Below are 25,575 nucleotides of genomic sequence, written 5' to 3' on the forward strand. Positions count from 1 at the left end.
AAATAAAAAAGCTTTTGGCAGAGTCTCGCCTGATGTTGTCCTCTGTTAAAATTTACAACCTGCATTCTTGAGTCAATGACTGGGGCCGTTACTTTAGCTAAAACACATCTCAGGGTGTTGTTTTAATTGTTTGAGGTGCGACTTTTTTCAAAGACACAGGTCTCCTGGGGGGTCAGATCTGGCATCTTCTGCTGATAACAAAGATAAGAAAAGGTCTGGAGTGTTGTAAGGCAGGACGCTTGTTGATAAAAGGGGAACTGGCACTCGCTTGTACAATAAATTCAGGGCTGGTTTGACCCTGCTGACAATTCAGTCTTTTAACTTTCAGTGGTACTTTTTCTTTTTTTTTTTTAGGTGCCAGAAATGCATTAACACGAGTGAGTCAGCTCTCAGACTGGCTCTGACATTTTAACGAAATGTCAGAATGTTGGATTCTTTCTGAGCTTAGCTGCTTTCGTTTCAAGACTTTGCTCTGCCGATGTTATGCGGGACAACCCAGTCACATGGAGATTAACTGTTATTAGTTTGCTTTCTCTATCAAAACAATCCAAAATCTATGTTTTCACAAAACGCTCATTACACTGGATTAATTATGCACCAACGTATTTTTGAGAGAATACCACAAGTCAGGTTTTACGGTGATCATTGAAACTTGATTTATTCCATCTCTGCTGAAGAAAAGGAATAGAAAACAATCGGAACACAACCATAGCAACCGCGATATTTGAGTTGTTTTTAATAGAAAAAGAGGAGTTACACAATTGTTATTAAAAAAGCATGAGTCACAATGATACTAAACACTGATGGTGTAATAAAATTAAAAACACCTGACTCGAACATGACAACTCAACAAACGAGGAGTGACTTAGAGGTCAGGTAAAATGTTCAGAAAGAACTCTCAATGTTTAAAATAACAATATATGACAGTGACTGCACAGCAGCTTCAGATACTGCAGAGTAAAGAAAGCACAGCATGAATGCTGGTGAACTGGCAGCCATTAACTACCAAGTCTGAACACCAGTTGTCATGTTTTATATTTATAACTGTATTTACAATAAAATCTTAAGGTGACAAAAACAACACGATAAAAACTGTGGGCAACCAATACCTATAAATTAATCATAGGTCTAGCACCTTATACTGTACAATATGATTATACTATAAACACGGACACACAGGTGTCATAATGCTGCCATAAGAAGAGAAACAGATCTGCAAAGTATCAGCACAGGAGATCATCGTTTGAGGGTTTTGAAAAATATACAAATGGTTACGAGTGCTCAAAAAATGACCTTCAGGCAGAAAAAGGCCAAAAACAAACAGGTGAATGTCTTTCTTTTTCCTACGTTAACTAAACCGTTTGGGTTTCTGCTTGATGCTTAATCGTGCAAAGTGACACATTTTCTGAATCGGTCATTTCCAGGATGGAAAAGTCGAACATATTGGTTGAAATATTGCCTGTTTACAATCAATAAGAAAACAGAAAGCCATCAATGTCATACACTAATTTTCCCCAAAGACTGAATACAAAATAAAAATGCACAATGACTGCTCAAGTCATTTATTTTTAAGACTGTTGTTTTAAATATAAAAGTGGCCCCTTGGTTCACGTCTCTAATGCGTCAACCAGTCTGGACTGTCAGGAATGGTTCAAATTTCAGCTTTAACCTCTTGCTTCACAACAATCAATAATATTGGCACATTCATTCACCTCTTGACAACTGGCTACATCCATAAAGGTAAAACCAATGACCTGGAATGGTCAGCAAAATAGTAAATACCAGGGAACTCAAGACATTCCATAACACTCTTTCACAAGAGGACTGGAGGTCGGCTCTTTCTTCAGCCTTGTGTTCTTCACTTGATCAGGATTGTAGTGATTACCTAAAGAAGATGTACTTTATTTTCACTGAAGAGCTTTGAGCTAACTATTGCAGGGGAGTCGTCGCCCACATGAAAGTACAAAATACTAAAAAGTCATTATTACCTTGGTCTTTCCCAATCAATCACTTATAGGCGGACTAATGCTATTTATGCATGGAAGTGCCAGAAGAAAATTAGAAACACAAATTTAAGAAGTCCCCATTTTCAAATTAAGAGCATGCATTAACACCTTTGACAGATCTATTGGTTTCTCAAACTTCTGAAACAGAACTTAACGTCCGTGTTTTACTGTATGCGATCTACAACAGCAGACAGTCATTGGTTTATGGTTCACAGCAGTCAAACTGCATTGCACACGAATATTCCATATAATACATATAAGACAACGTTGTTGATGTCCATCATTTTTTAACATTATGCTCCCATTAAGAAAATATTTGCCTTAGTATTGTGTAGGTTTTTGGAGATAACTTCATTGTAATACTTCTTATTCTCCCACTGATGAAAAATGTCTTCATGGAAAGACTCCGACGGTGCATCCCATCACCTCATACTTCTGTCCCATGACTTTGCTCAGCCTCATTTTTAAGATTTGACACTTTGGAACTGCTTCAGAGGCTCCCAGTTCAGCAAAAGTGTCTGCAGTCATTCCCTGTGCAGAGGCCCGGGGCTTTGGATGGTTCAGCACCACCACCGGCTGGTTCGGACCCGGTCGTTTCACTGGCTGGTCCTCCCTCAGCGGCATTGGGTAAACAACTGTATAATCAGTGAGGCCGCCCATGGGTACCTGAGATCTACATCTGGAAATTCTAAGTTTCAGTCCCTTCTTGCGTTTTCTCCACACTCCTACCTGAACCCGTTTCAGACAGATAGTGAGGAACTTTGAGGAGATGTCCTGCTCGGTTTTGTCCGTTTGATGCTCAGGATCAGCAGTCGTAGATTCCTCCACACTTGAGGCAATTTCAGATTGGTCACATGGCAAAGTTTTTGAATTTGGACTGTGACTGCACGTGTTAGTGTCTGATGGTTTAGTGTCATTATTTTCCTCCTTGAGAAGTGTGCCATTTTGGGTCGGTGCAGGTGGATGCTGAATACCTTTATCCTGGTCTTCTAATTTTAAAGACTGACTTGTCTGCTCTGTCAGTAACACGTCACGAGTGAGGGATTCTTTTTTTATGGCTTCCCGAGCACAGTGGCCCGATGTCAGAGTCATTTGCTCTGTGCCATTAATTATTTTCATGTTACCTTGAGTCATACTGCCAGAACTGCCTTTCTTATCCATCACTATGCCTCGCAGAGCCATGACCAGTGGTTGAATAGCACCTTGACCTCCCTCCGGCTGTTCACTTAATGAAAATACAGAGGAGATGACTGGGAAACTCTCAGGCTCTGACACTTCTCTTATTCTTGCTACATCATGAGATCTCACCTCCTGGGCCCAAGTAGATATTTTTGAATTTGTGTGATTAGAAAGGACAGATATTCTTTTTGGTGAGGGTTTATTTAGAGTCCTTGTTATTGGAAACGTTTTAAGTTCAGCATTGTCTTTACTGACTGAAATAGCTGAAGGTCTCACTTGGGTAGCTGCAGCTACAGGTACACTTGAGGATTTAGAAGATGGTGTGCTTTGCTGATTCAAGCACACCACCTCCGCTGCTTTCGCAGGACTGTTGCTTTTAAGGTGGCTTTCCCCCGGTTCTAGCTTCACAGCCGTTGACAAGTCTTTTATATTGCTCGTGTCAGATGCCCTCCTGGCTGGGATGCTCTTGGAATGCTCCGGAGTTGGATTCTTTCGCTCATCCACCACTCTCTGAACACTTGTACCCATGCTGCCTGGATGCAGAGAAGTGGTCAATCTGTTGGCAACCCGGCCTGAGATGACAGCCGGAGAAGCTGCATTATGGTTCACAGCTGCCATTTGTGCAACTCTGATCCCACTATTTATGTCCCTTAAAGGATTGAGGACAGTTTTGGAAATCTTGTTTGGGATGACTGAGTTACACTCCAAGTTGATTATTTCTGATGCTCTTTTCAATCCAACCTTTTCTTTGCTCAAAAGATTTGGAAGATTGTTGGGCATATTGACTGGGGGAGCAGCAGGATGCTCCACATTCACTGTCCTTGTTTCACTCTGTTTTCTGTTGACTGTGCACACGCCCATACACATAGACCTCACCATGTTTGGATGATGCAATGTGGATGTTAACGGCTTTTCCAGTATAGTGTTTTGAGGAGCTGCTGTTTTTGTGTCCTTTATCACAGACGCATTTTCTTGTTTAGAGACGAGCCTCAACTTTAGCTCTTTCGTCCCGTTGACAGTTTTCACCTCAACTAATTCGACCAGGCAGCCTGCTGGGATTGTTACTTCCTCTGGCAGAGAAACCGTTAGAGCCCTGTTGTGCTGAATGAGTCCATTCAAAGTTGACCCACGTTCTGCATTACCATTGGTGACATTTGGTACATTTGTGTCCAGTGTCTTCCCTCTTTGTTCATCTTTTCCCAATATGACAACAGGTGCAACTGGGGTGGGTAACGTCACCCGAACAAGAGGTCGAAACGGTGACATATCAGCAGTGGGTGCACTTGTTAAGGCACTGGAGACAGGGACTAGTAGACTTTTTGTTATGCCAGGCTTAGCGGGACCTTGACTAATGTTTTTACTATGCAAACGATCAATGTGCTTCACAAGGCACCGCCTCCTCATATAGCCCTGTCCACAGTGGGGACATTTGAATGGATACTTTGAAGTGTGCTGCTTCAAGTGCTCATTTAATTCTGCCTCACTGAAAGAGACACTGTTGCAATAAAAACAATAAAATCTTGTCCCCATGTGCTCGATCATGTGCTTCTTAAACACAACTGCATCTGTAGAGGCAAATCCACACTTCTCGCAGCGCATCACATTTGAGGTGCTTAATAGATGGTCCAATGTCAGATTCGGATGTCCACCATTCACAGACGATGGCATGCTTTGATAGCTGACGGGCTTCATGGTGAGCGGTGAGGTGGACTGGTCATCTGGCAGCAGGTCTCACAGATTCCAAAGCTACAACTATACCTTGAAGAAAACATCCATTTTCACCTGATGTCCTGGCTTTGATCCTCAGACAGGTACACGCTCATGCATCGGTGAGCTGCGAACTGAGGCGTCTCCACCTGTGTGAAGCAGTTGAGGAAAAAGCTATTTAACAGCTATATGAGTGAGTGAACCCAACAGAGCACAGTGCTGACATGAAGACGAGGCCCATAAAGCCCCTCCCCCTCACACACAGTTTTTGCAGCATTTTTTTTACGACTGCAGCTTGTTAGACTTAAAATCGCGGATTGTGCATCCCAAAATTAACTAAGCGGCTAATCAAGCTGAATTCAATTATTCATATTTGCATCCTGCCGTTCTGGACTGTCCTCCTTTGAGCGTACGGTAAAGGCCCTACTGAAGGGGTCTCGGAAACGACGGTACGCTTTTCCAATGTTTATGTTTGCAGACGAGTCAAATTTCTCACACATACCTGATTTGAGTATATTGTAACAGCGTTAAGGTCTGACATATAATTTTCAAATAAGTAAATACAACGAAAATACCTTATTCAGAGGTGATGTTGACGCTAGTCAACGCAGCAAAACCGAACCGCTTTGAGTTAGCTTACCATTAGCCGTCTGTAGCTAGGATACATCTATTATTCCGGAAGGAGCAGCTCTTGTTGTCAAAATAAGAGTGCAAAATAAAAATAAACCAATTTAAGCAATTTGAATTGGTTCATTTTTCTAAAAAGCATTAAACATTGTCCTTTTTTTTCATTTCGAGTACATTACGCCATATGACATAATTATGATCAAGTTTGAATTGCCACATCTGCAACTGAAGTTGCACAGTTAGACTATCGAGATTTACTTGATTTAATTTTGATTACATTTTTTGAGTTAGAAAAAAACAAAATTTGATTAGAAAGTTTATCATTTTGGATTAAAAGTTTTGTTATTACTTAGTGAACTTTACATTTTTTATATCTAAATTACCACTGGTGTATAATGAAGATTGCATTATTTGTTATTTATGCAATTCTTGGATAAATTAATAGATGAACATTTTAAGCAAGAGCAACTTCTGAATTTAAGACTAGAATCCTCAGCGTGACTTTTGGCTGAAAAACAGCAGTAACAACAATTTGCATGGGATTGTTAATATAGGCTTTACTGAAACATTAAACATTAGGTAGTTTTCACTAAAAGGGCTGTTTACAGACATTATTGCAAGTCCAGACAAACACATAGTCCAGTTAAATAAACATCCATGCAAGAGATATCCAGATACAGAGCAATCCATTGCACGTTACAACATATGGATAAAAAAACTGAAGTATATTTAAACAAAGTAATTGATGATACAATATTGGATATAGGATGGTATATAATTTAACTTCGTTATTTACAGTAAGAAGTGAGCCTATGCAGCTGTAGCTTGTGCCTTAGTGTTTTTATATTTTTTTTCCCAGCACCTGTAAATTCTGAATATGCTAAATGCATTTTATTCAATCTGTAAGTGTTATGACACTTTTCAAAACAAAAAACTGTGGAACTCAAACTTTTGTGGCTGTATTCAAATTTTTTGAAAAAAATTGAATAGAATAAAATTCTTAATGAGAATTTGAGATATTCCTTAAGTATTCTTTATTTTTTGCCATCCAGTAGATTACTTAAAAATACATTATGTTTTATATTCAATATCAGACAGCGTTTCAAAGTATGCTGACACTCGTTGGAGACTGGGTATTATTTTGAAGGTTTAAACCGGAACTACTTGTTCATGTGGCGATTGTCTTAACAGTTGGACCAACAGGGCGCAACATTTTTGGTATTCTTGGAGAAATGCTTCGCAAACCTTCCAGTGTTACTGGGAAATCTTACGTTAGAATCTAAATATTCTACGAAAATGACGTAAAGCCTCGGACACTTACGATATCCACGCCCTCAAAAATGACAACTTCCACTTTCCCCGTGCTAAATGTTAACTTCTCGGGGCTGTTTGTGTTTATTTAGTGATAAAAGTTCGATTTTAATGGCAGTTGTTTTAAGTAACGGACCTCACAGTGGGGTCCCTGCTAACGACACAGGAAGTGATTTTAAGCTTTTGTAGTTGAAGCTTTAAATCCAAACCACGGGCCTTTGCTCACTGAGAGTGGACACAGAGACAAACACGGGCACGCTGTGGATGCATCGGGTGAAAATGCCATAAACACAAAGAAAAACATGCTGCTCAAAAGAATCTACAGGCTGATAACTAACGTTTCACTGGCCTTACCGCGGTGAGTGTTACATGTATGATATTTAATGACCTTCACAGATGGCATATTCACTCTTATTATGCTTTGATTTCTGTTTATTTTTGTTTTGATCTTCCCTCCTCCGAGCTTAATTGCCCTAAAGTCATCTGTATATTTATTCAAATCCTTGTTGAAAATATGCTCCGATTTATTTACATCTGTTATTGTAGTCGCCATACAGTGGTTTATGTCAGGATCATCATGACAATTGTGAAAACTGTTTCTGGGATTTACACACCATTGTTGCAATTCACAATGACACAGCAGTGGCTTTCTGGCTTGACCCTCCCATTCCCCCATTTGTCAACCGCACACGCCTGCAAACTTCCTGGTTATGGCAACATTAATCCAGCTATCAAGGACGCGAGCTGCCAGTCGGTTTATACTCAGACAGGAACTTTTCTCGTCGTTTCGCAGACACAAAGTCATCCGCCGCAGCATGGCTTCAGACCAGGAGACGGTCCGGTTCGACTTTCTTGTGATCGGCGGCGGGTCTGGAGGTCTGGCTGGGGCTCGGCGGGCGGCGGAGCTCGGAGCGTCCACCGCCGTCATCGAGAGCCACAAACTCGGAGGTACCTGCGTGAGTAAAACTACCAAAAAACCTCCCGTTATCCATTTCTCTGCAGCTTTCACAAACATGCCAGTTTGCCAGGCTCATTGCGAAACATCCGGGCTCCTTTTGTTGACGTCTAATTGTGACAAACATTGTGGGTTTGTTAGCAGCTGCAGCCCAGCCAACAACACTGGCAGAAACACACAGCTTCGGCCTTTATTTTACACAGACTGGATTATCCCCGGTTTAAAAGTCTCGCCACTATCTGTGTCTGTATTCGTAGAAGGTGCCTCGAAACACTTTGAAATATAATTTGTGGACGAATGTTGCGACTCTTTGCGTTAGTTTTGAAATAGTTGTCCTAAAGCTATTTAATTGTTTGTATCCTAAATAGTTATATCTCTGATCCTGAAAGTAATGTCTCGGTTTGTGTGACATAAGTTAACGACAAAAGATTAAATTAATTATCAAATTATCTCTAAAACACTTAAACCACATTGCTGTTGCGTAAAAGCAAGACGGTTTACAAAACTCATTTTCCAGTTTTGGTCAAAAATGAAGAAATGAGGCGCCTATCAAGTAGTTTCTTCATGGTGGATGATTAAAAGCAGATTTACCATTGGCCAATCAAACTCCTTGTTTCTATCTTTTTCATTTGAATAAATATCGCAGGCACATTAGTGGTTGACCACAAACTTCTGATATTGTAGTGCCAATCTGTCTCCTGAAGCACACCGACTCTGTTGCAGTTTATCTACCTACATTTCACATTTTGCAGTTTCAATGCTGCTCTTTTTTTCTAGCATTGTTCTAAGATGTTCTCTGTAATGAGTGACTTGTGTGCACATGTTGCTTGATAAGGTTTCAATCAGCTAATTTACTCTCCTTCAATGTTTTCTCAGGTCAATGTTGGCTGTGTTCCTAAGAAGGTACAGTTGTTGTTTTTTTTAATCAATTCTCCTTGTGATAGTTTAAAATTGAACAGGGTGCCTGTATTCGTAAATAGAATATTAAACATTAAAATTAAAACTTAAAATGTTAAGTGTGAAAGCATAAGGAAGTCACAGTGCCTATCTGTTTTCCTCTAGGTTATGTGGAATGCAGCAATTCATGCTGAATATCTACATGATCACAGCGATTATGGCTTTGAAACTGGAAATTTTCGTTTCAGTTGGGAGTAAGTTTCAGTCTGTTGGTGTCTTGTTTCTTAATTTTTTTATACAACTACAATGAGCTCTTATGAAAGCTGGGAGGGCTGTTCCTGGAACAAAGTGGTGTTCATTTCAGAGAACAACTTCTCCATGTGTTGCTCTTTTGTTTCTTCACTTTTGCCCACTTCTCTATCTTTGCGTAGAAAGTAGTTGAGCCCAGATGACGGTTGAAAGATAAGCCGCCAGAGGGAGTGTTTTACTGCAACATGTCCAAACTTTAGTCAGAGGTACAAAACATGATAATAAGGCTGGGCACCTTCTTAAGGTGTGACTGTGTGGGCCATTGTATTTCCATTCCCATTGTATGTGAGAACAAGCAGTCATCAGTAATATTGCGACACATTACTCCAAATTACTTCACTGAATTACTAAATCAGCAAGTGATATCCATATAAAGCTTGTAATGCTTCGGCTTTTTTCTGCCAGATATGTTGATTACACTCAGTTTCAGTTTGCATTGTTTGTTGTTATCAGCGCACGTCGTTCTTTTTCCCACCACTGTAAGATGCATCAGCAGGGACTGATATCCCATTGAATTTCCAGAGTCCAGAAAATACATGAATAATCTTTTATGTACCATATTTCAAAGATAAAAGAAATGTACTCTGGTAATATATTAAATGTGAGAGTATTTTAAAGTGCTTTTAGTGTAGCCAAAAGAAAAGCTGCACAGCTTCTCCAAGCAGCATCCAAAGGACCGTTTACATTTGGAAAGGTGTTTCTGGTCGAGCTGGTTGTTGTGCATAGATGACATGAAATGCCTCAGCTGCCTCGATGATACTTAATGTCTATTTGCAGAACACTTAAGGCCAAAAGAGATGCATATGTAACTCACCTAAATCGCATTTACCGCAACAATCTTGACAAGGTGAGTTCAAATTGTGTGTCACCAGCTAGAAATATTTTACTTGTTTGTATAACTTTTTCTCCTTATCTGAAAATAATTGTGAACGTATATATATATACATCTGCTCCTCTCCAGGCTAAAATCCATAGCATTCAAGGCTATGCCAGGTTTACAGACGACCCTGAGCCTACTGTGGAGGTTAATGGCAGAAAGTACACGGCACCTCACATCCTCATAGCCACTGGAGGGCAGCCCTCTGTTCTGAGTGATGCTGAAGTTCCAGGTAAGACTGAGGTGCAGCATGGAAAAGAAAAATCAGCTTCGTGTTTCCCCTCCATGACTGAGAAGTTTGTTTTGATTTAATCTGTTGTTCAAATATACCACATTTACAAAATTGTGCCAACTTTTTTTTTCTTTTCGCAATTTTAGGGGCTTGTCTGGGCATCACTAGTGATGGCTTTTTTGAAATCGAAACCCTTCCAAAGTAAGCTTTTAGAGTAAACATAAGTGTTCTTCATACCACCAGGAACATTTGAATCTATGTCTAAAAGTTTTGCCTTCCCGACAGGCGCAGTGTGGTGGTTGGAGCTGGTTATATTGCAGTGGAAATGGCAGGCATTCTTGCCACCTTGGGCTCCAAAACATCCCTCATTATTCGACAAACTGGAGTAAGAAGAAAACAGATTCCCAGCGCATGATTTTTTTTACCACCCTGCTGTAATGTGTCCACATGTGCTCCCATATTCTGTCTGTAGGTTTTGAGGAACTTTGATGCCTTCATAAGCACAAACTGCACCAAAGAACTGCAAAACAACGGCATTGATTTGTGGAAGAACACTCAGGTGAAGTCTGTGAGTAAAACAGACCGAGGTCTGGAGGTGACACTCGTCACCAAAGACCCAGAGAAGAAGGATGACGAGGAGAAGATCAGCACCATCGAGGACGTGGACTGCCTTCTCTGGGCCATTGGCAGGCAGCCCAATACGGCTGGACTGAACATCGGCGGCATAGTAAGGATCTGCTCATGAATGGTCGTCTTATGTAGACTAGTATAAACTGGCAACTGGCACAAAAATTATTGTTCCTGATGTAGAGCTTTAAGGTGTAAAATGTTCTCCAGAGTCACTGACTCAACAGTGATGGTGAGTTAAAAACATAGTATCACCACTGTTAGCTCTTCTTCTGTCACTCTTAAGTTTCCTGAGATTATTTGGGAGTTTGTTTCTTGAGCGCATATGTAACACAAACCAGGAAATTGATGATTTTTAGCTACCGATGAAGTATGATGTGGAATTAAGACCAGACAGCAGTCTCATAACCACTGTTATGATGTCTATTAGGTTTAACAAGTGAAATTTACCAGCAACAAAGCTCTTAGGCTGCTGTTTTGTTTTGTTTTTCCTATCACAAACAGTATAATTTGAATAAGTGCAAACCTAATTAACATCATCTACTCATGCTGTTTTTAGCTGTACAATTTTTAGGTGACAGAGAACATAAATGACTTGTCAAAGTGGCTGTTTAACAATGAAGCTGTACTTAGAAAACAAGAATGTTACCGCACCTTTCTGTGAGGACTGTGGCTCCCAAGACTCTGAAAGACGAGAGGGTGGCCTTTGCCCTGTGTTGTTTGGTTTACATTTAATCCTGCTCAGTCTGTTGAGTCATTGTTGTTTTATGCTGTTGACCGAATGTCTGAGTTGCTTCTTCCTAATTTACAATCAACACTGCTCATTAAGGGAGATGCCGTATCTTAGGCAGTGTTATCTGTTTGCTTAGTGTGGGGGCTTTAATGTTATGGAAAAAATTCAGATTTAGCTGAATGCTTCAGAGGAAAACTTTTTTTTCTGATGTTATTTTTGCTGATTCATAGTGACTGTATGATGGTTTGTCCCTCTGTTTGTCAGGGCGTGGATACGGATGAAAGAGGCCATATCATTGTGGATGAATTTCAGAACACTACTCGACCGGGCATCTACGCTGTCGGGGACGTTTGCGGCAAAGCTCTTCTCACACCTGGTAGGAAGTTGCGCAGACAAGACACAAAATCCTCCTAGAAATTGGGTAGCATGACAGTCTGAAGGCTGAACTGTTTTTGTATTAATCTTTTAAATCTCTACACTTGTTTTTATACTGAAAAGGCACTTTTAATATTAATAAGTTCGAAGGTGAATGAATGTGTTCAAAGGGGACATTTAGGTTTGTCAGACTTCCAAAGATTAGGTCAGTCTATTCAAACATATTAGGTCTTTATTTCCTTTCTGTTAAAGGCAAGACGTAGGTGAGGGGATATAGTCACGAGTGGAGGAATTGAATAAAATTGGAGAAATCAAATATAGCGGCTCTGTGCTCTCATGCACTGAAATTATGGCACAAGTGAGAACATATACACATATACAGAGAACATATACTTGCTAATTACAGAGGACATGCATTTTTGTCAGGTTGCTGTGCTAAAGCATTATTTCTTTTGTTTTGTTTGAATAAATAATAGGTTTCTTTAACAAGGGATGAATCAAATAAATGATCAGAACCAAAAAGTACAAATGAGGTTGTTAAACTATCTGAACAAAAGTAATCAAAGCTGATGTCAGAACTCCAGCCACCTGTCTGCTTCATTATGAAAACTGCCTTAATTTGTGTGTCTGAAGCATGTTGGTGTCACAGGTATGTTGTTCTTTGAGTTATATATTTTGCTGGAGTCGTGACCTTTTTTTGGCTGTTGCCTTTCTCAGGATACTTTACAAGTGGATAAATATGTCCAGCAAACTGTACAAAATACTGTAGCAGTAGCACCGGTTTGTACCTGTTTTTCTGGTTTAGAATAAAACATTTTATCCTTTGTAGGGACCTGGAATGTTTTTGTAGCACATTTGTTGCTATTCAGGCCTTACTGATATGTTGCTTGTTGGGGCAGTTGCCATTGCTGCAGGGAGAAAGTTGTCACACAGACTCTTTGAGGGCAAAAAGGACTCCAAGTTGGATTATTCCACCATCCCAACAGTGGTTTTCAGCCACCCACCCATTGGTACTGTGGGCCTCACGGAGGGTGAGTACACCCCTGAAAAAGATGTCTTTAACTACATTTTTACCACAGGCTGCACATATGGGCCTTGTAAGTCATTTGCTTAATTTCTATTCTTGTACGTATCACAGAGGAGGCCATTAAATCCAACGGAAAGGAGAACGTGAAAATCTACAAGACCTCTTTTACTCCAATGTATCACGCTATCACAAGCAGGAAGAGTCTGTGCATCATGAAGCTGGTGTGTGTGGGCAAGGAAGAGAAGGTAGGACTCTGTCTTAATAAAGAAATTGCTAGTGTCTTTATTTTTTGATTCCGCTGTGCACAGTGTTCTGCAGCCTTTTTTATAACTCCTGAATTGTCTCTTTTCTCCAGGTGGTGGGCCTGCACATGCAGGGCCTCGGCTGTGACGAGATGCTACAGGGGTTTGCTGTAGCCATCAAAATGGGGGCTACTAAAGCAGACTTTGATAAGACCGTCGCCATTCACCCCACCTCATCTGAGGAGTTTGTCACAATGCGTTAATGCAAACACAGCCCCCACCTCCTCCCTACTTCCATATAAGACCAGCAACCCAGGCAAACACACCAGGACAGAGTGACGCCTCCATACTGCTCTCACATCAGCTTGACAGCTTACCTTCTGAAACTACTTGCATAATTCCATTTTCTCTCATTTAAGTGACCTTATTTGTATACAGTGTTGAGCTCTTTTTCTCATTTTTAGCTAAATGGACCAATTCTGAGTTATGACCCTATTAAACTGTATTGTGGGTCTTGAATCCTCATTGAAGACTGAATTCTAATTTAATGATTGTGAAATGGAAGTGATGAATTTGCAGGTATTATTGTCAAGAAATTGCAGAAGAAGTCATAAGACCTCTATCCTAGTGTATGTGTTTGACTTGTCAGCTTGTCAAATTAATTTTAGAAACACTGGTCCTCTTTAAGACACCTATTAAGTGCGAGGTGTTGACATTTATCTTCTGTACTGTTCTAAAGATCAAATAAACCCTCAGTTTTTTTTTTTTTCATAAGTGTTGGGATCATTTTCTCCTCTTTTAGTGACTACGCCCTTTGTTGTTATATTACTCCTAAAGAGCCCTTCTCTGTGTGTGTTTAAAAACTATTTGGGTTAGGCAATGACTCAGCTAATTCATTCACTCAGGGTGCTGCTTAAACTCTAAGACAGATTCTTCTGTTGTGTCAGAAGTGATGTTACTGATTTGGCAGGTAAAGAAACTCTTGACAGATTACAGTTTTGGTGAGCAGTGATGAAACTGAATATTGTTTGTTTTTTAATTATAACCCTCTTAATTATGTGATGGGCTGATGCACCACCGTTGTGGATATTTAATGATATGTCCTGATGCCACTTACGACACTGGTACATGGAAAAAGCAGTTTCAGAATTCAGGGGGGAAGATTTAAAAAAAAAAAAACTTAAGTAAATAGCTATTTAAGTTTATTTAAGACTCTTATACTTTCCACTTTGGTTACATATACAGAGTATATAAAGAAATATACACAAATATTTTTAATGGAGACTTTCACATTAAACATGATGCATGATAATAGACTTTACTTTTGATATCTTTTGTACAACATAGATAATTTGGTATACAACGGTCGCTCTAAAATGTCATGGAAATACGGTAAAGGACAAAAGTGTTACTGTCCATTTTATCTGCCCACATAATGTAAATATTTGTGTACCGTTTTATTTTACAATCATTTTAATTTAAATTATATCTAATATACTCTTTCCGTGGCCCTAACCTTTCTTTGTGATGTACTTCCATGCCATTGGTATGATGAACATAACTTGACCTTGTTTGCGCAGCCTACTGCAAAATATCGCGATACATAATGATCTAACATTGAAACATTACGTTCACGCGAGACTACACCGTCACTTTAACGTCACAGGTCACGTGCGTCTATGTTTGTAGCGCTTTTACAGTTTACGTCCGTGGTGGCGTTACTAACAGTTTGACCATAGATTCGCAAAATGGATACAGACTATGCACAGCCAACATCACCATAGAAAGGTATCTGATTTTCTGAATAATCTCATACAAATGCATGTACTAGGTATTTGCTGCTGGTTTTATAAAGGTTTAAATGTCACAGAACACTTGTTACTTATCGAGGCTAATGGTAGCTTATGTGCTACCTAGCTGGTTTAGCTAACTGTGGGCCACTGGGTTTGGTAGAAGTGTAGCAAAATCCGCGTTAGCCAACCGGCGAAAGCAGGAATTGACGTGCCAGGTGAAAATGATCTCAGTTTGACTGTGATATCAGCCGTGTCAAACGGGACTTTGTTTTCACGCTTACTCTGTTGGTTAATTATACTATCTCAGCTTGACCGGCGTTAATCTGTTTAAGTTGACAAGCGGACAGCTAACATAACAGCCGCGATACTTGTGACTGTACCTAGCAAGTTCCTGCACTTCAGCATCGATCCCCGCCACAGCGAGGATGTTCCCCAGCCTGGCCCACAGACCATGGCATGTCTTCTGCAGGGTCTCCCTGCAGCACAGGTCGTCCCTGTCACAGCGATCCCCGAGGTTCCCCCAACTGTGCTACGGTGAGCAGGCCACCTTCCGTTAATGGTTGTAAATTACCGGTTTGATATCAGTTGAACCTGATTTATTCGAGGGTAAAGGTTATCTGTTGTGATACATTTTGTTTCATAGGCTGGCAGAGTGGAGGCATACATAACTTATGGTTCAGCCTTCCAGACTGCCGTGTCGCCTCTTTGGGACTGACCAAGGTCCAGTATTACTCTACCTCTGACAGTAAGGATGGTCCTCCAAAATCGGCATCAGTTGATGCTCCCTCAGCAGAGAAGGTTGTGTCTGGTACTGCAAAAGTCACCCCACATTCACCAGGTAAACTAAAATGTTTCCATGCAGTAGTTAAACGTTTGTGTGTCTGCTGGCATTTAATGTGATGTGAACGCTAGTGTTTCCTGTTTCACGATGTAAAGCAGATATTTTAAGAATTGTGACACTGCATGAGCGACGGGAACATTGTCTGTAAAGTTATTTATTTCAGAGTAGATCCTCTGGAAGAATCGTGCTCCAAATAGCATCTTTGATCAAATTTAAATCTTTGCTCTCATAGGTACAGCATCTGGGGCAATGGGGCTGACGAAGGCAGAGACCATTCAAGTGAAAGGTAATGAGCAACAGTTGTGTATCTTCCACGTCTTTGCTTTTGGTTGACATATTATCATTCAATTTCTCTCTAATGTCACACAGTCCGAGCAGTCCTGAAGAAAAGGGAATATGGACCTAAATACACTCAAAACAACTTCATCACTGCTGTCAGAGCCATGAATGAGTTCTGTCTCAAACCAAGGTAACGGGGTCCCAGTGCAGTTTGTTTGTTTGTTCCCCCCCTCCCCAACTTTTTTTATGTAACATGAAAATTTATGCTGTATATCATCAATGCTGAGCAGACCAAGTGCCTCTGTTTGGTGGTTTTGTCTGTGAAGTGCAAATTGAGATCCTGGCAGACTACAGCCGCTGCACAAATTCCTTTCGGTTAATAAGTAAGCATGCTGTTGTGATTAGCTAATATGAGACTGCCTACCATCGCTAAACTCGAGTTTAATCTAAATCCTCGTCTCACCTCCACCCCTCTGCTTGTTCACAGTGATTTGGAACAGCTCAGGAAGATCAGGAGGCGCAGCCCTCACGATGACACAGAGGCTTTCACAGTGTTCTTGCGGTCAGATGTGGAGGCCAAGTTAGTGTTAAACCCTTCTGCTCCACACCTCAAGAAACTTAAAATACACCGTTAAATGTCTTCACCCAAGCTACGACTCACACCATCATTCATATGCGTGTTTTCTCTCATGTTTCTTAATTGAGCTGTTTCTCTTTGTGACCTTCAGAGCACTGGATGTATGGGGAAGTCATGAAGCTCTAGCCCGAGAGAGAAATCTCAGGAAAGAGGTGGAAAGAGAGTACCAAGAGAGTAGGTTTTTGTGTTCTTTGTGGATTTTGGAAATGCACTTTTTGTCAGAAAGTTAGTCTCACACATGACCTTTTGTGAAACTTACAATGTTATGTTTTATACTTTATTCTCTGTACTGAAAAAACATGAAATAATGTGTCAGTTACTGAGGTTTAGAATGGCCAGAACATATTTTGTAGCATGGACTGCCTTAATATTCTGAGATAGATTTTGTTTATTTAAACCAATCACAATCGAATTGGTGGTACTAAACCAGGATTCAGTAGTGGTGCTCCTGTAGAATGGTGTTGGCAACATAAAACATCTTTTTAGTAGATAAACACTCAAGAACGTTTCTGCAATTGATAGAAATGTGTTCCTTGTCTGCCACCTTGGAAGATCCACAGCTTTATCAAAACTTTGCATTTTCAGCGATTGGGTTTTCTGTTGAATAGATTTTGAAAACTGCGACACATAAACAGTGGAAGAGGAGGAGAGTAACACTCGAACGGAGCAGTATATTTGATGGATACAGATGGAAATAAAAGGGTCACCATTTAAACTGTCGCTGTAATGTTAGGGCAGGAGTTGAGCTATACTTTGAAAGTTGTAAAAGACTATTTCTGTAACTTACCAGATTTGTCTCCCTGCTTCTGCTGTTGTTTTTGTTCTGAAGTGTGAGCTTGCAAGAAACTTCTTGATTTACATATTTTGTCTGCTTACCAACAGATATTTTTCGAAATCAGCAGCTGTTGAAGGAATACAAAGACTTTTGGGGAAACACTAAGGTGAGCACTTTTTTTTTTTTGTCCACATGCTATTTTAATTGTGAAAGAGGAAGATATTACTATCTCCATGTTCAAGTTGCCTTGATAACATCAGGCTGTTTTTGCATGGCCTTTGTTCTCTGTCACTGGGGTCACTGCATTTATGTGACAATGACATTCATGTTCCCTCTCTTTACTATATGATGCTACACCTGTCTAGTATGTCGTGGCATTTTCTATACTCTACTGACTTGTTTTGACAACCCACCTGCCATGTGACAGAACATCAATGTAGTTTTTTTTTTACTGACTGTGACTGTTGGGCAGTGATATAACAAACACATAGTCCAGTCAATGTCTGAATATTCTTGGAATTTATCAGCAACATGAATCTTATGAGACCATCATCCACTGAGTTGACTTACAAACTATATCTTTATCTGCGGATAATGGCCCCTTTGCAAACTGCTCATGTCTTATTTTGTTTCCTAAAGCCACGATCAGGCAAGAGGGCAACGTTTCTCCAAGGGCCAGGGAAGGTGGTCATGGTAGCTATTTGCATGTAAGTTTTCGTGCTCTCTCCTGTTGTTTCTGAATGCTGTTTGTTTCTGCTGTGGGTACTCGTTGACTTTGCTTAGCTATAGCACACACAGTGGGAGGTATTGGATTAAAGAAAGAAACTTTTTACAGCAGGGTCATGACTCGCCGTATGTTGGATAAGTATCTGAGCACATCGTGTGTTTGGGAACTGAAGGAAAACTATCTGTTGTAGACCTTAGAAATGCTGAACAGATGACTGTGGAAAAACATGCAGGGTATAAAGAACGTTTTCTGGTCCTCCATATTTTGTTAAGTTTCAGACTCGGTTTTAATATATATTCAGTTTATTTTTCTCTCAGTAAGGGCAAAACAAAAACAGTTTTTTGGAGTGATTTATTTATTTATTTTTATTCATTCATCATGAATGAAATATTGAAATCCTTTTGCACTCATACGTTATATCCTCTGCGTCCGACTTCTGTCCTTGTGATGCTTCTCTAACTTGACAGGAACACATCCGGGCAGAAGTGAATATAGAACATAAATGTGAGGTGTATGGATGTTTGTAGGTCTTACAGCTGAGGATGCATCTCGTAAGATTGAGAATAATGTTGGATCTGAAAGAGGATTTTTATTTTCGTTATGGTTACATCAGCGATGTGACGATGTTGTGGTTATAAAATCAGGATTTTATTAGAGCAGAGTGACACAGTTGAAATGCTTTCAGTTTTTAGCTGGCTGACAAAAGAAAGAGACTTTTGGGGGTAATTCAGCTATATTAATATACACTTAATGCTTTACTGTTCTCACAAAAAAAAGATGTCTCATTAGAGTCTAGCTGAGCATATACACGAGGAGTAATTCGATCCCCGACTGCATTATGCATTACTGCATTATTCGTATGGTTTTTGATTAGACCAACATAGGTGCATACATTTTAAAAGTCCGGCTTTGGACTCACTAACACATTAATTGATTTTCTTTGCCTATATAAACTTGCTTATTGACTCTGGATAAATATACAAAAAAGTGCAGTATTTAAAGTGCTCAAAGGTACGTTAACCTCCTTTTTATTTAAGATATAAGGAGTTTGGAACCACCATCAGGCTTCTTTGATTTGGCAGGCAAGCTGAGTAATGAGGGAGAAAGTTTTTCTGTCGGGTACCAAACCAGCCAATGGTTCACAAAGAAGGAGATCCTGCTCCCTCATGGATGGAGTCATGATCATCTTACAGATTCTTCAGTTTGCTAAAATGCACCCAAATGACTTTCAGATCATGGCAGGGAAAGTCTTTTGATCTGATGAAGCTGAACTGTTTCTAACATCTCAGGATGTGCTGTTAAAACAAAGGGTGGCTTCAGGAAAACTCAAGTGACCCAGCAAGGGTCTGGACATGAACACCGCAGAGCTTTTCTGGAGACACCTGAACATGGTTGTGCACCCATCCTGGTTGAGCTTCAATGACTCCACCAAGAACAACATGAGGAGCTCAATCCTAAGAAAACTTTAAGAAGTCATTTTCTGCCCAACATGTCTTCACCAAGTGAAGGGCTCAAAGATATGTTTTAACAAATTATTAAAGAACTCAGTTTTTCCATTCTTTATAAATCGATGAGGAAGTAAATAGTTTTTTTTTTTTTAGTGAGTCTGAAACGTAACAAAATATAAAAACTTCCACTACTCTGAAAACCACCTAAAGAAATCTCCTGCGTTGTGATGTTTGACACAAACTATTGAACATTTATTTCTAAAGTTTCTAACTCGTAAAAACGTGCACATGGGTGAAAACCTCGTGTCACATGAGCTCCCTTTGCCTATTAGATTAGGGTACTTGTATTTGAGGACATGTGCAGTCACATGATAATGATACACAAAGACTCACGAGACTCAACAAGTTAAGCAGACATTCATCAGAGGTCAACTCCAGTGTGAATAATGTCTCAGAAGCATCAGAATAGAAAGTGAAGAATTCCCACACATTTCAGCCCAGAAACAGATTAGTAAAATAGTTCTTTATAGTTTATTAGTTAGGTTTTATTCTGTATTTTAAAAATATGCCTGTAAAGTTAGTACAGGCATCCTGATCTGCAAGTGTCACATTAACTATATTTTCTTTGTCACCAGCAATGGCTTGAATTTTTTCTTCAAGCTCCTGGCGTGGGTCTACACAGGATCAGCTAGCATGTTCTCAGAAGCCATCCACTCGCTGGCCGACACCTGCAACCAGGCTCTGCTGGCTCTGGGAATCAGCCAGTCTGTCCGCAACCCGGACGCTGGGCACCCGTAAGCGCCACACCTCACCGTGCAAAAGAAAAAGAGAAGCAGTGGAGTCGAGGAGAAGAAAGGAGGAGTTATGGGTTGAAAGCATACTGGTGTTTTTGAAGACTTTTACGGCAATGATTCGTTGACCTAAAGTTTTCAAGACTCCTGGGAAAATATTAAGCAGAATTTAAGTTGTCAAGGAGAGATTTTTAGAACATATCTGTACAATTTTTCCCATTTAACTCAATATTCTTTTTTAAGAGTATGCCGTGTTTAGAAGGAGCAACTGTGTCATGCACTAAATAACGGTGGCCTTAATTTTGGCATTCAGGTACGGCTTCTCCAACATGCGCTACATCGCCTCACTTATCAGTGGAGTGGGCATCTTTATGATGGGAGCAGGCCTTTCATGGTACCATGGCATCATGGGATTACTGCACCCAGAGCCCATTGAATCTTTGCTATGGGTGAGTATTTGCGCTGACGATGGTGTGATTAAGAAATACAGAGAGGATGAAAAAACACCTACATGTCTTTTCTCAATGTGACAGGCTTACTGTATTTTGGCGGGCTCTCTGGTGTCTGAAGGAGGTAGGTTACGGCGATAAACCTTTGATGTTTGGACTGGGATCTTGGGTTGGTACTTAAAGATCTTTCTGTTTTTCAGCCACGTTACTAGTTGCCATTAATGAGATAAAGAGGAGCGCCCGCCAACACGGGCTGTCTTTTTATGACTATGGTATGTAAACCAGAAATCTGCCACAGCAATGTATTTACACCCCACGTTACATGAATTAGGAGTTAAATGTTTTTACACATTGTAACGCTTAGAAAATAATTAATTTTAAAGAAATGATCAAAACTTTTCTTTTGACGTGAGCAGAGTGAATCCAGCTGCCATCAGCCTCCCACAGAAGAACACACTTCATGCACATCACTCAAAACAAACTTTAGTTGCATTTGTTCTAAAGGGTCTACAGAAGACATCAAATTTAAATGTGGATACTGAACAGCTTGCTGTTATGTGGACGTGTATTTGGTCTAATTGTGGATGTTTTTGCGTGTGCAGTGATGCAGAGTCGAGACCCCAGCACCAATGTGGTGCTGCTGGAGGATGCTGCTGCTGTGTTAGGAGTCATCATGGCTGCTAGCTGTATGGGGCTCACCTCACTCACAGGTTAGAAATATATTCACTGTTCTGAGTCATTTACCTGTCAGATAATCTTCCTCTCCTGTGTTTTATTACACTGTGGTCTCTAATTTGAGTGCTGGCCCGTCATCAAAGTTTGCTGCTTGTCTCAGGTAACCCGTACTACGACAGTCTGGGCTCTCTTAGCGTGGGCACGTTGCTTGGCACCGTCTCAGCCTTCCTCATCTACACAAACACAGAAGCCCTGCTGGGACGCTCCATACAGGCGGAGCGTGTGCAGAAGCTTACAGAGTTCCTGGAGAACGACCCGGCTGTAAGGTCAGCAAATGAAAAGACACACTGATGATCCTGCACTCCACGACTCCAAAGAGAAAAACAGTTCTCGTCGATTTCGGGCCTTGAATCATTCATGTGAGCCTGTAAAAGTGGTCAAACAATGAGGTTATAGTTCTGCTTATGTTATATGAACCACATTCCGGCTTAAAATAAACCACCTGGTATTTATTAGACTCGACATGCTACTGTCATTCTGCTCAGCTGTTCAGAGCTATGCAAAGTAATCCAGTTTAATGCGTCAGTCACATGGGCCAACGGGCCGCTACTAACGATTATTTGGAATCCTTAAAGTATTTCCTCAGTTATTTTTTGGTATTTATATATTATATGGAGACAAAAACAAAAGAGATGGCATTGTTTCTTACTGTTCACGTTCCTGGTTTTCTGCCACACTTTAATAAACTTGACAACAGTTACATATTGAACACTTTGTGTATCCAGAAGTGATGTTTAGTGGAGATTTATTTTGTTATGATTAGGGCGATCCATGACGTGAAGGCCACTGATATCGGACTGAGTAAAGTGCGTTTCAAGGCTGAAGTTGACTTTGACGGCCGAGTGGTGACACGGTCATATCTGGAGAAACAAGACATTGACCAAATCCTTAACGTAAGTTTGTATGTTTTCTGTATATTTTGTCAAAAACTTGGTCTCTGTTAATTGGTTTTGTCTTTCTTTAATATTCACACTTGGTTACATGTTTAACTTCCAGTGTGTACAAACACAGGAACAGTTAAAAAGAGAAAAAAGAATATACTAATATAAATGTAAGGGGTTTTTTTTCAGCTCAGACCTTATTGTCCCTTAATCGTAAGATATTAAAGCAACGTTAGAGAAGTTTGTGAACCCTAAAACTATGTGTTTCTCACTTATTTTGTGTCACATTAACTTTTTTTTGGGACTTTCCTTGTTGCGTCTTCAACATGACAAAAACATCATGTTCATGGCTGTACTTGGACTCAGATTCTTATTGTAATTATCTACCAGCAGTACGGAAATACTGACTGTTTCACTTCTTTCTGTCTCTGTTGTGTGCTCATAAAGAGCGACAGCAAAATGAGGGCAAACTACAGCGCAGGAAATGATCCCACATAGTCCGCATCAGGTCTCTTTCCTCGTGGAACAGGTTGATGCCAGTGTAAGCTGACAAAGCGTCTTTTAAACTATTCTGCTGAGATCAAGAGGAAGGAGACAAGGAAGCATAAATTAGACAAATGGGGTGATCCTCTGGTATGGCTTCTATTTGCACTTCTTACAGGTGTGGCCAGCAAGGACGGTTAAACCTATTGCACCACCCAAAGATTAATACTGTCGCTGCAGAGCTGGTGGATTACAGACAGGTGCAACAAACAGATGGTCTTAACAAGAAAAATGTGCTCTATTATCTACTTCAACTGAAAGAACATAAATCATTTGGTTACAGCAGACATCAGGTCTTGTCCTGACTTTTCCTGTTTCAAGTACGAGTCTGTGTTGCTGTTAAATTGTCTAACAAAGCTAAACGTCTCTGCAGGACATTCAGCAGGTAAAAACACCTGAGGAGCTGGAGAACTTCATGCTGAAACATGGGGAGAACATCATAGACACACTGGGGGCTGAGGTGGACCGCTTGGAAAAAGAACTTAAGGTACTGAAGGATGACACATCTGCTCATCCACCACAACATACCAAGAAAGGTTTACTTTACTATAGAAGCATTTTTATTTTTTGATCCATTTAATTGGTGTATCCAGTGTGCGTTACAGAAGCTTTGAGAGCATCGCATGCCGTATTTGTCTGAAACTCTGTTTATTGTCTCCATAGCAACGTAACCCAGAGGTTCGTCATGTTGACTTGGAGATCCTATAAAACCTCCAAGTCTCTGCTGAGGAAACATCCTGCTGCACCAAGAAGAACACTAGAAGAAGAAAAAGCGAAGGGATGACTGAGCCTGCCGCCCTGTCCGACCACCACCGCATACGAACCCCAACACGTCGTCAAGTCTTACTGTAGTTTAGTCCTGAAGAATCAAAACGTACTGTGTTTGAGCCGTGATTGTTAGTGATACCATGAGTTCATCCTGCCAGAGATCCACTTTCACACTGAGGCGCGAATGTTTCTGGCAAAGGACTCTGGACTGTCATCGCTCTCCTTGAATTTCAGCAGATATTGTCACACAGCTGTGATGGCGTGGTCTCCTGGTTGTTTGCTTGAGCTCACATTCCTCCATAAACGTGTCTAGATCTGGATGCGGTCACATCTGTTTCAGAAGGAAAACTCAACAGGACCAGAATCATTTATTAGGCTTGTACTTTATTGTTGTGCTTGAAACGCACTGATAGTGTTTCCTTCATTAGCGCAGAGGAAAGTTAAAGAGCTACATATTTAAATAAAACTTATTTAATGAGTAGACAATATTAGATTCTTATTTTCTTTTAATGTAAAAACTTACAGGAGACGGATCAATGCTGCAGGTTCCCTAACGAAGACGCTGATAAATAGATTTGATTTCTATTACATTAAATATGCAAACTGAGTTGAGTTATTTTTTTTCAAGAATTGAACTGATGTGGAGGGAAAAAAACAAGGTTATGTACAAAAACAATGTATGAGGAGTGTCGCATACATTCATCATGTTAAAGTGATATTTTATGAAAACAAGATCAAATTGTCTTTGTTTATTGAGCATGATCATCTTCACACAACGTTCAAAGACCAGATTTAACATCCTGTTGTTCAAATTTCAGGTTGAGAAAGTTCTTGTGAAGTTTTTGGCTGATGCGCAGATGACTGTTGTTCCAAAGATGAAATGATGGGCGAATGGAAGTCTTTTTCCTCTTTTCCCTTCTCTATAAAGAAGCGGTGTAGTGATGCAGGAAGTCACCCTGTGCGGCGTGTGTGGGCAAACTTATCAAGTGAATTGTCTCCAAAGTTGGTGTTTCTGCTGAATAATCTGTATAAAACATGCAGTGATAGTGCTTTTGCTTTTCATTCTGCGTTCGCTGTCGGTTCGCAGCTGCAGCTGCAGCCCTGAAACACCTGCAGCTGCATCTTCTTCTGCTACAGGAGGCGGGCCAGAGCCGCGCAGCTCTGTTGGGAGGTGGATATATATTTTTTTTGAAGGTGTTAATAGTGAAATATTTTACTGATGTTCTCACTGCTGAAGGAATAAATTTGAAATAATTTATTAAATTATGTTGCTTTCATTTTCTCACATGAGTTTGGAAGTCTTTTTTTTTTTTTTTCTTTGTCATATGACAACATATCCTGCCGTGTCAAATTCCAAAGATGTCATGTGTCCTTTTGGACTTTACAGATGGGGGGGCAGTAAATAGTATTTAATGCTTTGGGAGCGCGATCTTTGCACATGACAAACAGGAAAGGGAAATTAAATCAATTCCCAAGCCTCTGTTTTTAAATCTTGAGGTCTGTTTCTTGTGTAAATCTCAGATGGTTGACTGGAATGTGAACCCGTGTCCATTAGATGGTGCAGTTGTGGGGATGAGAGAGTGGGGCACTAGCCTTTACGCTGACGTCAATAAAAACAGTCATTTCCAACCAGTCTGCGCACTGACCGACCGTTCAAAACATTACGCACAGCACCGCGGCCGGATCACGCCAGACTACTCGACTGAAATGATTTTTCGCCGAGCCTGGAAAGCGGAAAAAGTGCGGACGACCTCCATTGCAGGTTTTTGACCATTGAATGTTGTGTTAACATTTCTGGGGTGTT

At 40.4% G+C, this 25,575-nt stretch overlaps 3 protein-coding genes across 8 annotated transcripts; 2 read left to right on the forward strand and 1 right to left on the reverse strand.

The window, feature by feature from the left end:
• Positions 1 to 719: 719 nt before the first annotated feature.
• znf518b (zinc finger protein 518B) lies at positions 720 to 5,540 on the reverse strand. Its single transcript, XM_072395346.1, has 2 exons — positions 5,468 to 5,540; positions 720 to 5,041 (listed from the first exon to the last, which is right to left on the reverse strand). Exon 2 carries the CDS (start codon positions 4,875 to 4,877, stop codon positions 2,400 to 2,402), a length of 2,478 nt encoding a protein of 825 aa, XP_072251447.1. The 5' UTR covers positions 4,878 to 5,041; positions 5,468 to 5,540; the 3' UTR covers positions 720 to 2,399.
• A 1,328-nt stretch (positions 5,541 to 6,868) lies between these two features.
• gsr (glutathione reductase) lies at positions 6,869 to 13,872 on the forward strand. Of its 2 annotated transcripts, XM_072395348.1 has the most exons (13): positions 6,869 to 7,188; positions 7,624 to 7,786; positions 8,662 to 8,688; positions 8,848 to 8,936; positions 9,769 to 9,838; positions 9,953 to 10,100; positions 10,247 to 10,301; positions 10,386 to 10,485; positions 10,573 to 10,827; positions 11,725 to 11,836; positions 12,735 to 12,866; positions 12,974 to 13,107; positions 13,218 to 13,872. In XM_072395348.1, exons 1-13 carry the CDS (start codon positions 7,133 to 7,135, stop codon positions 13,365 to 13,367), a joined length of 1,491 nt encoding a protein of 496 aa, XP_072251449.1. In that variant the 5' UTR covers positions 6,869 to 7,132; the 3' UTR covers positions 13,368 to 13,872. The 2 variants fall into 2 exon arrangements, with proteins under 2 accessions (XP_072251449.1, XP_072251448.1); XM_072395347.1 differs by lacking the exon at positions 6,869 to 7,188 and having other exon boundaries at positions 7,525 to 7,786.
• Positions 13,873 to 14,768: 896 nt separating this feature from the next.
• Positions 14,769 to 25,056, forward strand: slc30a9 (solute carrier family 30 member 9). 5 transcript variants are annotated; one of them, XM_072395353.1, is made up of 18 exons: positions 14,769 to 14,892; positions 15,286 to 15,431; positions 15,541 to 15,735; positions 15,971 to 16,024; positions 16,108 to 16,207; positions 16,505 to 16,597; positions 16,746 to 16,828; positions 17,537 to 17,595; positions 18,069 to 18,136; positions 20,240 to 20,398; positions 20,709 to 20,844; positions 20,929 to 20,968; positions 21,045 to 21,116; positions 21,447 to 21,554; positions 21,680 to 21,845; positions 22,343 to 22,472; positions 23,377 to 23,490; positions 23,667 to 25,056. In XM_072395353.1, exons 2-18 carry the CDS (start codon positions 15,323 to 15,325, stop codon positions 23,709 to 23,711), a joined length of 1,731 nt encoding a protein of 576 aa, XP_072251454.1. In that variant the 5' UTR covers positions 14,769 to 14,892; positions 15,286 to 15,322; the 3' UTR covers positions 23,712 to 25,056. The 5 variants fall into 5 exon arrangements, with proteins under 5 accessions (XP_072251454.1, XP_072251450.1, XP_072251453.1 ...); XM_072395349.1 differs by having other exon boundaries at positions 14,801 to 14,892; positions 15,282 to 15,431; XM_072395352.1 differs by having other exon boundaries at positions 14,801 to 14,892; positions 15,282 to 15,431; positions 15,977 to 16,024.
• Positions 25,057 to 25,575: the final 519 nt, after the last annotated feature.

This window comes from Leuresthes tenuis, unplaced genomic scaffold (assembly GCF_036924035.1).
Source record: "Leuresthes tenuis unplaced genomic scaffold, fLeuTen1.0.hap1 SCAF_11, whole genome shotgun sequence".
NCBI classification, from domain to species: domain Eukaryota; kingdom Metazoa; phylum Chordata; class Actinopteri; order Atheriniformes; family Atherinopsidae; genus Leuresthes; species Leuresthes tenuis.

Coding starts and splice junctions, on each gene's coding strand:
- znf518b (XM_072395346.1), bottom strand. CDS start 4,877: ATGAAGCCCGTCAGCTATCAAAGCATGCCATCGTCTGTGAATGGTGGA.
- gsr (XM_072395347.1), top strand. CDS start 7,541: ATGGCAACATTAATCCAGCTATCAAGGACGCGAGCTGCCAGTCGGTTT. Junction 7,787..8,661: donor ACAAACTCGGAGGTACCTGC/GTGAGTAAAACT, acceptor ATGTTTTCTCAG/GTCAATGTTGGCTGTGTTCC. Junction 8,689..8,847: donor TTGGCTGTGTTCCTAAGAAG/GTACAGTTGTTG, acceptor GTTTTCCTCTAG/GTTATGTGGAATGCAGCAAT.
- slc30a9 (XM_072395353.1), top strand. CDS start 15,323: ATGTTCCCCAGCCTGGCCCACAGACCATGGCATGTCTTCTGCAGGGTC. Junction 15,432..15,540: donor GTTCCCCCAACTGTGCTACG/GTGAGCAGGCCA, acceptor TTTGTTTCATAG/GCTGGCAGAGTGGAGGCATA. Junction 16,208..16,504: donor GAGTTCTGTCTCAAACCAAG/GTAACGGGGTCC, acceptor GCTTGTTCACAG/TGATTTGGAACAGCTCAGGA.